This window comes from Lissotriton vulgaris, chromosome 12, assembly GCF_964263255.1.
Source record: "Lissotriton vulgaris chromosome 12, aLisVul1.2, whole genome shotgun sequence".
Classification (NCBI taxonomy): domain Eukaryota; kingdom Metazoa; phylum Chordata; class Amphibia; order Caudata; family Salamandridae; genus Lissotriton; species Lissotriton vulgaris.
The window spans coordinates 550,143,387-550,156,573 of NC_141700.1; the positions used below are offsets into that span (position 1 = coordinate 550,143,387).

The 13,187-nt window shown below is 43.5% G+C and overlaps 1 protein-coding gene across 2 annotated transcripts in view; it reads right to left on the reverse strand.

Annotated features, from left to right (window-relative positions):
• ITGA10 (integrin subunit alpha 10) overlaps positions 1 to 13,187 on the reverse strand; it is a 376,023-nt gene that overhangs the window by 144,525 nt on the left and 218,311 nt on the right. For both annotated transcript variants that reach the window (XM_086945363.1, XM_086945362.1), the window contains exons 9-12: positions 11,370 to 11,535; positions 6,606 to 6,679; positions 2,773 to 2,917; positions 1,002 to 1,150 (exon numbers count right to left, since the gene is read on the reverse strand). In XM_086945363.1, the coding sequence (XP_086801489.1) occupies positions 1,002 to 1,150; positions 2,773 to 2,917; positions 6,606 to 6,679; positions 11,370 to 11,535 (534 nt within the window). The remainder of the gene's footprint in view (positions 1 to 1,001; positions 1,151 to 2,772; positions 2,918 to 6,605; positions 6,680 to 11,369; positions 11,536 to 13,187) is intronic.

Genomic DNA, 13,187 nt, shown 5'->3' on the forward strand with positions numbered 1-13,187 from the left:
GTCTCCTAGGGTTTCAGTGCTATTAATGAGATAGTATGAGAACTTCTTTCAAGACTGTAATACTATCTTTAAGAAAACTGAGGCCTCCCGTGCATGGCCCGATGAGAGAACAGCAATATATTTTTGCCGGAATGCAAGACATTTGATGAGAATATAAAGGCCCTTCTCAGCAAGACTCCAAAGCCTCAAGAAGGAAGAGGCACCTTATGCATGCCTGCAGTATTTTTTATGTAGAAGGAGAACATTGGTATGTTGGGACATCCGTTGAAAGCAATGGAGTACCGCCAGGCTTCTAATGGCCGGTAGAAGCGTGGAGCTCCGGCATTCCAATGTTTGTTCACAGCTGCTGCTATGAACAAATGCCTCACGGATCCCAAGGAGATTTCAATCCCCTTGGGCTCTGTGAGGCCCTTGTTTTACAAATTAGAACATTCTTCCCTTTAGGGGCAGAATGTTTTAATAGCCTTAGAGCCCTCCATATCGGGCATTACCAGTCATTAAAGGCCAGCTCCCTTGTTAAATGCCCTGCCTACATCTTGGGCCTTTAACGCTGGAGTGGGCCAGTTCCCGCTACGGCATGCTCTAAGGCTATGGTAGAACATTGGAATGCTGAGAGCTGAGAGCTCCATTGAAGACAGTGGAGTAGCTCTGGGCTTATAATTGCTGGTATAAGCCTGGATCGCCAATGTTTGTCTTCATGTTTCTCTCTTTTTAATTTAGAACATTCTACCCTCAGTGGGAGGAACGTTCTAATAGCCTTATAGCCCTTCTGCCTTTGGCAATGGCGGTTGTTAAAGGCCCCACTCCTTTGTTCTCGTCTGTGGCTTGGGACAATAACTCAGGTGTAGGGCTATAACTCAGGTTTAGGGCCTTTAACAACCGCTATATCCCTCAGCAGCGGGTTATAAGGCTATAGTAGCAATGACATCTAAAGAGCCTTCTCTACCGCACCCCACTGCAATGCTTTCCTTAGGCAGTGCTTCGAGCTGCCGCCTGCATACCTGCTCTCCCATCAAGGCTTGAGAAATGGAGATGCTCCCATTGGCTTTCATGTCAAACAGGATCACTTTGCCTTTGTGTTTAAACCTGGGTGCACCAGCGACATAGAGCGATTTCCCATTCCTTAACTTGACCGAAGACACCGTGTATCCTGCAAGAGGGAAGCATCATTTGTAAACAGGAAAACTGCAGATTTTTGGGTAAAGGCGTTTGCTTAAACAGATGAGAATGACAACCATAAGAACAGTCATACATAGTGCACAGCCGACGGCACCGAAGGACCCCTTGCGCTGTGTATCACTACACAAAGTAATGCTGCAGGGGGCTCCTGCCTAGTGTGGAGCTTTTCAAATCTGGCTACTTATTCAAATTATATATATTGAGGAAATAACAAAGGGAGCCTGCTCCTCCTCCGACTTGTAAGATACTAGTCACATGTCAACGAGTTCGATTGAGGCTAAAACTGAGATTTTATTGTACTTATTCAACACATTCCACTCTATTTTGTGGGCATGATGGGTTGTAAGGCAGATGTGTCTGTGGGTGAGGTGGAAGTAAGATCTGCCTAACAGCTTTAACTACTAGTACTACATAATGACTGCAACAAATGCACATATTTTACATTTGGAATAGCATGGGGCACAGATATGGACATAAACCCACTGCAAGTATTGTTGAGGTTGACATACTAAGGGGCCGATTTACAAAAATGCCACGCAGTGCAGCAAGCCACCTTGCTGTGCTGCACTGCATGACAGGAAAAAGCCAGGAATGCACCATATTTAAGGCTATATGGCACATTCCTGCCTTGTCCCCAGCGCTGGTGCCACTTTGGCGGCCTAGCGCCAACTCTAGATTCCTTGCGCCATGGTGCAAAGGTGCCTGCATTGCATGCAGGATTGTTTTTGTGCAGAAAGGGGCACCTTCCTGCACACTGCACATCGGTACAAATGGCTTCCACTCTGTCTTCTTTGGCAATAGGAGACAATGAGGGCTCCTGACACCCCAAGAGGATTTCTCTCTAGACCGCGGGCCTCCAACCTTTTCTGAAATAAGAGCTGTTTTAGTTCAACAAAAATCCTCACAAGCTACTAGTATTATTAGAGTTGTAACAGTGACCACATCAGACAAGAACACATCATTGGCCACCATATGTGAGATTACTAGCAGTGATCATTTTAGCGCATCTGGCCCATTTGCCAGGAGTAAAGTAAAAAATAGTTTGCTAATGGTGAATGACTCTACACGCACTATACATATAAGCCATAATTACAATGCCACTGGCATCAAGTTCATAATTCTAATAATAACTTGATTGAATGCTGCATTTTTTACCACTCAAATATCACCTTTAAATATCTTTTGAGAACTCAACCATTTCCCCCAAACTTCAGCGGAGAGTTCGGAAAATAAACACATTTTCATCTCAAATAAATACTTTTCAATTTTGCTATACATCTATTAATTCAACCAAGCAAAAGTTTCCAATTTAGTAGGCTGGGCTGCGGCTGGGAGCGACTCGCAGATAGCTGGAGAGCTACCAGTAGCTCACAAGCCACTTGGAGAAGCCCGCCCTAAACAAATATAGGGGACATTGATAGAACAGTGATTGGCGGTGACCATTCCAGCAGTGTGGACTTCAATTTCCCAGACCTCCAGTCTTGCACAACTATCGAATAAAGTTTATGGAGCATGTTTCTTAGACACAGATAATCCCCAGAAGACGGAAGTGCGGTTATAAACAAGGACTCGCCTATGTGCCTGCTTAATTACCCAGGTAGGCTGCATGGTTCTTCAGTTTTACCGGGAACTCTTTCTCGAAAGCTTCCCTTGGAGGGATGATCTGGCCATGTTTGGTCTCCTTGAGAACAGCACCATCCCAGTCATAGGCTCCAACAGTGCCGAAGAGAATCCCATCCTGCAACAAGCATGAAATGAAAATGTAACTCATTATACCCTTGGAGATCAACATTTCAACGGTTGAAATGAAAAGTTAAGAAAACTATTGTGAGCCCTTACCTGAGATGTCAACTAGAGATGGCCTCATCCGGAGACACTGGCAAATGAGCAAGGTGGGCCTGTCTAGATCATTAATGTGCTGAGGAACTAGGGGCCAGATATACTGAGCATGGTAAAGGCCACAAACATTCCAACTCGATGTTTACAACCATTAGTGTACTTTTCAATGTACTAAAGCCATTTTAGGAGTCTGTGAACTATTCACAATTTGTGGTCGAGTATGTTAATATTTAGGAGGTAAATTGGGTTAAGACCCACTCTGAATCAGAATTTTACAAACCGACGTATTAGCATATAGGTCCCTTCATTAAAATTCTTTACCGGTCATCAAAATCCCAGTTGCAAATTGTGATCAGATTTTTGAGACCAGTTCTTAGTTCTTTGCAAGTTCTTGGCACTAGATGGCTCAAAGTGTGGTGTTTGCAACAGGCTTTAAAAGGCAAACCAGACAGGTAGTTGGTAAAATGCTCCACCGTTTAGTGGCTGTGTTATAATTATTGTTGTTCTCAATCCAATTTCCATGAGGCAGATGTTCCTAAAAATAAAACCATCAAAATGGAGACTAACTAACTCCCTTGTGGTCCTCTAGTTTATTTGGCACTATATTGAGGTCAATTACATCGACCTACAATCAGAGCGTATATTACATTGTGCTACACAGCCTTCCTCTATAATCGGAGGGAAACTGATTGTCTTGATGTATCTTTCACTCTACAATTTCCCCAAGAAGTATTCAAAAGGAAGCACTACAGCTAGGATAAGAACCCTTGTACATGGGCCAGAGATCAAAGAGTATGTTGAAGGACTAAAATTAGTGTCTAAATGTATTCAGCGCTTACTAGTTTAGAATGCACAATCGGGTTGGACCTGTGACTGATCGGCAGATTGTTTTAGGACGCAGGGTGGATCCTCAATTCTCGTTAGTTTTCATCTCCTAAGTCCCACGGGACTCTAAATGTTTCTTCAGATTTGATTGGCCACTCCTGGACAATAGGATTGGTACATTTGCTCCCTGATTGGCCATATCCCTCCCATGCCAGATCCGTGATCGAACCTTTCTATTATGTGTCCTATTGTCTGCTGCTTGAGTGAATGGTATGAATGCTCAACTACTTACTTTAGCAGAGGAGTTGCACTTTGTTTTCTTTTGCATCTTTTGCTATTAAGATTTCGGTTAGTCCTGGATACACCCGACTTGTTTCTCCGAGCTAATATTCCGGACATTTCCTGTGCATATTTAGGTATGTGTATTAATGGCATTGCTGTTAAAAAAGACCTATTGTTTCGAATAAGCTCACAGGGGGCTTTGGATGCACCTCCTTCAACTAGTGACCTTTTTCAGCTAGCATCTCTAACTATTGGCTTGAGATTTTATCAACCACAGCTCAGCTTAGCCCACTTGTGTATTTGTTTCTCAACAGAGTGTTATTGGTGGTTTGGGTGTATTGTTCCTCCTCACAGGAGTGCTTGAATTACAAAGCATGGAGGGACTATTTTACATGTTATATGTATACTTAGGGGGCCATTAGGTCATCCGCCATCATTTCGCATGTGGGACCACCCGCCTTCAAGGCGGGGTTCCCACTGGGTAAATTACAATGCGACCACCACCGTGGCCGTCGCATTGCGCATGTTTTGCAGAGCAGCGGGTGCTGCGCTCTGCAGCACCCACCTCAAGACAAAACAGGCACCCCACATTTATCCCTGCACTACGTGGCAGGCACCATGCGGTGCCTACCACATGGTGTAGGGATATGTAGGGGGGAACCATAGGTGCCCCCCAGGGCCTATGTCCCTGGCCCAGGGGTTTAGGGGGGCCCGGTACGGGCCTCCAAATCTGTTTCCGCCTGCCGTTTTACTGCAGTTTGACTGCCCCAGACCGACCAGTAGAAAGGGATATTGTAATCCCTTTGGTGGTGCCTGACAGGCACTGCCGCAATTCAAACAGTACAGGGAGGTCCGACAGGCGGTCGGATAATGACCTCCTGTCAGGACCTTGGTGGTCGGAGTTTCCGACAGCCACCCATCCAAATACCATGATATGGCGGATGGAGATCCCTGTTCCGATGGCGGCGAGACCGCCACCGACAGCCTGTCGGTGGCAGTCTCGCCGCCATCGTAATGACCCCCTTAGTACATCACATTGTTGCATTAAATTCTTAGAGATACCTTCAATTTATATTCAAATCAATCAAGTTTTAAAAATATGATTTAGTTCAATAGCTTTTTTGTTGTTTTTATCAGTGTTTGTGTTTGAGCCTGATCGTTACAGCTGCTACTTTAGTTCTTTTTTTACCTTTTGGGACATCTGACCCAAAGATGGTCATCCCAGTTTCTAAAGTCTTTGACACCAACTTCGGGGTCAGACATCAAGATGCACAAAACAAATAGCCAACATCACCGTTCCCTCTCGCCCTATGCTTCTCTCCTTCTATGTTAACCCATCCCCTCTCATTCCTCCCTCCTGTTCTTCTCTTTTTGTGTTTTCTGCTAATCCTTCTTCCAGCAGCTTTCCTTTCCCAGTCTCCTGTCACCAGTATTGAAGGCTTCCTTGCCTTGGTAAACATCGTTTACCACGAAACTGGGACACCGCATACCATTAGAACGCGGTCGTTACAACGACCGCATTGTTACAACGCATGCCATTACTCCGCAAGTCGGAACAACTACTTGTTCTAGGGGTCAGAAGGTGTTGGATTTAAAATCCAACACCTTCCCTACTGTTGCACAGACTGGAGATGGAATAGTAAATTATACTATTCCTACATCCAGTGTGCACCCTCCCCCCCAGAGCAAGTTGTTGTTCCGACCTGCGTAGTAATGGCATGCGTTGTTACAATGCGGACGTTGTAATGACTGCGTTGTAATGACATGCGGTAAAAAAACAAGCGGGGTAATATGGCATATTCCCTTGCCTTACTTACAGTCCTTTGTTTCTTTCTATATGAAATTAAAGTCAGTTGGTAAGAGTGCATTGATTGTAGTCTTTTGTTTCTTTCTGTGTCACAGAAACTTAAAGAGCATATAATGAGGGTTCCCTTGCATTTTAACCCTAAATAAACATGGAAATTAAAACAAGACTGAAATGAAGCTAACGGAACATTTAAAATAAGGCAGTTTTTATTTGTCAGATTTGTGTGGCTTTAGCCTGCGCTCTATCTCCATGTATTAGCAATTACACCTAGACCTATTGCCTTTGCCAACTGTTTGATTTATTATCATCCAAGAACAGATGTTCATCTCCACTTACAAGCTAAGTCTCAGTGAAACTGGGGAGAAATGGGATTATTTTGTGATATCTTCAAAGTTCTAACGAGTTCATTTTGCATTTTTGGGGGTATGCTATAATGTTAGTTTTGAGGATGGTCTATGCACATTAAAGTAATACCGCCTTGCAAAAGTTATTACTGCCAGATCTACCCTTTCTACTTCTTGCACATGGTGTTGAAGTTTCCAAACCAGCATAAAATTGTAAATACCATGCTTTCGTCATCAGGTTTAACCTCGTGAACTGTTAATAACAATTAACACCAACTTCAGGCATACAAGTCTGTCTGAACTGCACTTGTGTTTATAAACTTTCTTACCTCCAACAGATGGGTGGAAAATCCAATTTGAGACATTTCCATTTCGAAGGAGCTTTCATTATATCCGTGTGTCCCTGTAAACAAACAGTGAGCAGACTTTGAACTACTGAAGCCAGACAAACATCTTTCCCATTTGTGACAAGCGTAGGGTGCAACACAGACCTTGCAACATTGTAATTCTTGAATCGGATGCAAGATGGGTGCCTTGCATCTTATTATGTGCATTGCATGTAAAGCCCCGTATGTATGTTTATTAAAACACCACTTTAAACACTACCTTTGGCAAAAGGTGGAAATATAGAATAAAAAGCATTAGGAAAGTTCTCGATCATGGGATAAAAAAAAAAAGTCCAAGTGAGTTCATCAAACTATCAAGAGAAAATGGCCTGAACTAATTCCTATAGCAAATCCTTTTTCTTTTAACAAGTCTTTATTGAGGTTTTTTATCTTTTTTTAACATCACAGTTGACCCCCCCCCCCCCTCCCCCCCCTGGGACCTCTCCTCCCGGTACAGGTAAGAATTTGAAGAATAGCAATTAAAAAAATTAAAAATTAAAAAGAAAAATAGAGAAATACAGGCTTCGAAGAATAAGAAGAGTAAAAAAAAAAAAAAAACATCATTACATTCCTTACGAACTCGATACATCTCGGTTACATTATTGATCTATACTGGGCTCCCTAGCCATAGTCTAACTGGGTCCCAAATTTTTAATCCCTTTAGTTTCTTCTTGATACCTTTCCGGCTATAAATGGCAATTTCAAGATTATATGTAGCTAAGAAGCGCGTCCGCCACTGTTGAAATGTGGGTGGGTATTGATCCAGCCATGCGGAAGTCAAACAGATTCTTAAGACTGCCATAGCAATATAGATGAGTCCCTGCATGGCGATAGGTCTGGTAACTCTATCCACCCCTAACATCCTTGAATGTAGAAGGTTAAGGTTTTTTTAGTTTGTGTTTTTACTCAAAAATAACCACAGTGTAGAAAATATACACATAAACATTACATTTGTTGTGCAAGTTATATATTGCTGAGTTAACAATAAATTGCAGATTTCATTGGTTTTTGGGTTTTAATTCATACCCATCAATGCACCTGTGATTTTTAAGTGAATTTCTGAGGTTTTTCTTTTAACATATGTTAATGTTTTCTGACCTAAGGTAACCATAATTTCACTTTAACCTTGTTTTTCAGTGAATTTCTGGGTTTCTTTTGGATCATATGCTACAACAAACTTCTATAAAAGCATACCCTACCCCGCTACTCATGGGTTTCCAAGTCGGGATCTGTGGACATTTGGAGCCATGATGAGGTCTGTGAATCCTGCCTTGGGGTCCTTGGGCCAGGGGAAAATATTTACATTTGCTTTAACATGACCTTCTCGAGAAGTACTAAATATATTTTGCTGAATGAAAATTTTTTGGTTTGCTAATACCTTCTCAGCCAAATATATATGCCTGCTCTGTAGGGTCAGCAACGCTGTTGAGGGACTACTAATAGGGTTTCTGTCACTTGATAAATCTACACGTCTTTAGGCAGACATCTAGACCACCAAAAACGGCCCAACTGAGTTATACCTAACTTTGCATGAAGATATAATTCATCTCTTATTTTATCAATATTTTTATAGTTTTCAAGAATGATCGGAGTCATGACTTCTTTGATTTACACATATTGCCAACTGGAGCGTTTAACCTCAATTCCAGATTTCCTCAATAGTATTTCTTGCGTATTCTATGCCTGGACCTAGTCTGAATGTCATGTGCACTTGTTGGGCGTCCTACTGTTTCACCAGGGGCCAGGATAGTGAGGGAAAGATAGAAGTGGAGGGATGCTATACAAAACAGAAATATGAGCATGTCTTTTCTGTCCAGTACAGCTTGGGCCTTTGGCTGCGCTTTCCGCCTTCCTCTATCTTACCTGGTCCCTTCTCCATCGTCCAGTTTGTGGGGGGTGGTATTGGCTGTCCTTTGCATGGCTATTGCCTTCTTGCGCAGGATCCCTGCTAAATTTGTAAACCAAGCTGCTCTTATTTTTCTTTCTTGCGAGCGAACCCTTGGGATTGCAGTGGCGTATCAAGGTGGGCGGGCGGTGGATTGGTCTGCCCTGGGTGGCATGAGTTTTGGGGGTGGCGGCTCTTACCTGCAGGTGCCGCAGGGCGGCCACCGAGGAAATCGCCAGTGCCCCCTCGCTCTTACACATGGCTGCGAGGCGGCAAATGCAGGGGCCGCCATTGGCGGCCTTATGTCTAGCTACACCACTGTGGGATTGTTCACCTTCTGGATGTTTAACTTCTTGAATGATGACATTCCAATGTCTTACTATTATGCACATACCCAGAACTTGTGTAATATGACAGCATGCTCGGCCCTGCACCTCGGGCACCAACCCATTCCTGCTGGGTACATCCTATGAAGTTGATGAGGTGTTGAATAAGTAAAACACAATAATTGACATTTTATTAACTTAAATCTAGATTTTCTGGAGACAGATAATGTGTGTTCCATTTGCCTGTACATACATTTCATACCTGTGAGTTCCTTCCCGATGTCCCGAGACGATCTATCTCTTATTGGCTGCAGCGATATTCCTGTCATGCTCAGCTTAGCTGTACAATTGTGTCACTTTCTTCCTTCCTTGCCTATTTTGAGCAAGGAGGATAGTTCACTGTGTGTCAACAGGATGCTGTGAGAGCCAGGCCAGAGCCCCTTGAAAATATGAACCACTTCATTAAAGGCTAGGAATTGTCTCCCTGCTATTGGATAAGTGTCTAGTAGGATAGCAAAAGAGTGCAGAAGGTCTCCTCCATAGAGATCTTCAGTTGCACGCCTCCTGGCTTCTTCTCAGGCTGCTCTATCCAGAGTTGGTATCAGATTTTAAAGTTTTGGGAAGCACCCAATGGGGAGCGCTGGAGCAAAGGCTATCTTCGTGTAGGTTTATGCATGATCCTCTTCCTGTGTGACCACGTGTCTGTGTCGCCCCTAATCTACATCCACCAATATTGTGTTTATTGCAGTGAAACGTCATCTCCACAGACACATGGGCATTGCACTAGGTAAAGGAGTCTCACAGAACCTCCATCTTTTAATGGCTTTTCTGGCCAATGTTGAGAGTGGTTTGGCTTTCCAGATGGATGCTGGATCCCTAGTCCTGAGTATTTCCAAGTACATTGCCCTCAATCAGCTCGGCTTCAGATTGTAGATTTAGAGCCCTAAATGTTGGAAGGTCCCCAGATTCCACTCCAGTTCGAGGGCCTGCAGGTCCTGTGGAGGAGGCCCTAGGGTCAGTTTGAGGGGGACCACTGGTGACTTCCCCCTCTTTACTCTTAGTCTTGACTCCTGCTGGAGAGCCCCAGCCGTGCCGGTGTCCGCTGTAGGCCAATCTCTCCGATACTCAAACCAGAATCTAATTCTTAGTAGGTTCTTTTTCGGTTTGGTGTAAATCTGTGCAGTACTTTTTGAGATATTTGTGTTACAAAATCATGTTTGGGAGGTTTAGAAAGTTAAGCAGGTTTGAGTTTACTCCAAAAACTCCAGGATCACAAACAATTATATGCACAACATTTGGCAGACGATTAGACCATTCTCCTAGTTTTGGTTCCAAATTGTGTGCAGAGAGTTATTGTGGCAGATCAAAGAATAGCATTTCCCATTTTAACTCCTGTAGGAATGTTTGTTGCAAAAAGCAAATGAGGCATGGAGATTAAACTTTGATCAGACGCGACTTTTTTGGTTTGGGTTGCTGTTGTCGAACAGAGCAGAACGTGTGTGCAAAGCAAGGCTCTAGGACTGCTGTTCACCTAATGCCTGCACTGCTGAAGCCCCCATGGCTCATGATTTCTCATGATGCTTCAGAAGACATTACAAATGACATCATCAGTGACATCACAGGTGACATCACAGACCACATCACCATTGTAATAATTGGGTATATGGCCGAAGGTTTTCCAGGCCCTATCAGGCGGTGGGCAGGGGGACTAGCCTTAAGAAGTGCACGGGGAGATATGGGACCAAAGCTACTTTAGTAGATGTTCATTGCACATACAAGGTGCTTACATTATTGCTCTGTACCAAGTCATGAGATGCTCCAAGATCCTCATGACAACTTCAAATATACTCCAGTATAAATGCTTGCAAATAAAGTTAGACAGTTCTGAGCGATTCTAGGATGCTTTGGGGAGACACGCCATCAACGATCTATCTGTAAGTAGCGTAAACATGCCTGCGTAAATAGGTTTCACTGTTTGTTTGGGATACGGTACTTGCTTACAATTGTAGACTGGTCTTCTCAAAGATCTCAGGGGTATATTATCAAGAGCGGCGTTAAAATTATCGCCGGTTAAGCGGCAGGAAGCTTCTGCTAAAGCGGCGATAATCGGCTTGATAATATGCCCTGGAGAATTCCAATTGAAGCCCAGGTTCACACCCGAACCTGGGCTGCTATTGGAATTCAACAGGTCATATTATCAAGGCCATTATCGCCACTTCAGCTGCAGTTTTCTGCCGCTAAACCGGCGATCATTTTTAACTCCGTTCTTGATAATATGCCCCTCAGAGATTCCTGGCAACCAATGCATGGGAAAAGTCTAGGCAAAGTCAGTAACATGTCTAGTGATCCCAATTCTTCAGCAGTAATTCCAACCCAATGTGCCAAGCAGGCGTACTCACCAACACCATAGCTTTGTCAGAGCAGTATTCTTTCTTGTGTAAAGCTAAATGAAGCATCTCTTAAGGACAGTGATAAAGAATGATGCTGTTATAGTACCTTCAAGACTAAATATCCTGTCTCCCAAAGCATCCACAATGTCGTTCAGGGCAGCTTCATCTGTGACGTTAAAAAAGAACTTCTCATCAGGGTCGCTGGCGATATATTTAATTTCGTTGATGAAAGTATTGGGGTCCTGCCGACGTCGCGTGTAGTGGCCTAGGACCTGAGGAAATAGGAAGTAAGTTCAGATTAAGAATGAGGATTCTTTGAAATCATAGCACTAGACCATATGATTATATGAATTTTTTGAAGGTCGTCTCATCCATCAACCTACACGAAGGACGAACACATGCAGGCAACAGGCGATTAGGGATGAAGATAGTTCAATTTGTCATCTGTCTTACTATCTTGGAATACCCAAAGCTTCCAACAATTGATTTTCAAGAAGTTAATTGAAGAAACCATTAAGGCACACTAGCACTGGGCTAGCTTTAATGAGAATGCAGGTTACTTGTTCTAACATACACTATCTAAACTGCCTTCCTTTCCAGAAACCAACATATTGACACTCATTACAAAGGCACTGGATTTCTGTATTCTTCCTATGTCTCACAGAATTGGGAATTCTGAGAAATGCAGTAACATTGCATGCGATCATTGTGCATGTGGTATGGCCCCGGTAGTGTCCGGGAATAAATTGTGCCAGGTCACACTTAGTTGATTTTGTCCCAGAAAAAGGTATGCAATTGGGGAATTACCTGCAGAAAGTTGTAAGTAATAACTGATTTGCCAGTAACTCCCCATTCCATAACAGAATACTCAAAACCCCTGTAAGAAATGTGGTTATCAGTTGAGGGGTGTAAGTACCAATCTCAAGTAATAATCACAGTCCCGGTCAGGGTGAACTAAAGTCAATAAATAAACCTGAGCTCAATGTGCTGGTAGCTATGGCACAGAGCAGGCAGGCTTAGCCTAGAGGCAATGCATATATATGCAGTACTAAAACACTAATTACGTTGAAATGCAAAATAATAAAAACCTAAAACAAATTCTGTCAAAACTCCATTAAGGGGAACCAGAGATATGAATTTTTAAAAATATAAATAGTGACAATTATTGTAAATGGTCGTGTTAGAACAGGACCTAGGCGCAATTTGACACTGACCACAATGGAGCATGGGTCAGATACACCAACCAGGTTTGGTCTAAGTGAACAATGTACCTCTAACTTAGTCCTTTAACCGCATGCGCGCTAGCGGGTTTTCCCGCTGTGCGCTGAAATTTGAAAATCGCGGGTAACGTGACAAAGCCAGCTCGTCATCCCCGTAGTGCAGGTAACGCCCATGACGAGCTGGCTTTGTCATCCGCGTAGAAGGGGTTAAGTCCCAATCCACCAGAGAAGACACTTATAAAACTCCCCAAGACCTCGGGAGAGGCATTTGAGATTCACTGGGTTTTAGGCAGAGCCAATAGTTAGGGTCCAGTCCAGGCCCAGTTGCCACCGATCAGCTGTGCAGTTGCAGAAAAGGCCTCCTGTAGCTTGTTGTTTATCTGTAGTTTGAACAGGAATGCAAGCCTTCTGGTCCTTAGAGTCCACTTATTTGTCCTGGGCAAAAGAGGGTGAGCAGAGCTAGTCTTCTAGCCTCTTCTCAGGTCTCAAATAGCAAGGTCAGTCATCTTCTCATCTTCCACAGCTCCGGGAGTTTTCGGAAACTGGAAGCTTTAGATGCCACATGTATGCCTGGAACAAGGTAGTCAGTGGGACAGACTCCTGTCAATCAATGGGGTAATGGTCCCCGGCTGACTCTACAAACTTTGAACATTTTAAGATGGCCAACGTTTTTAGCCACACTCAAATTTGGCTCTAAAGACTGG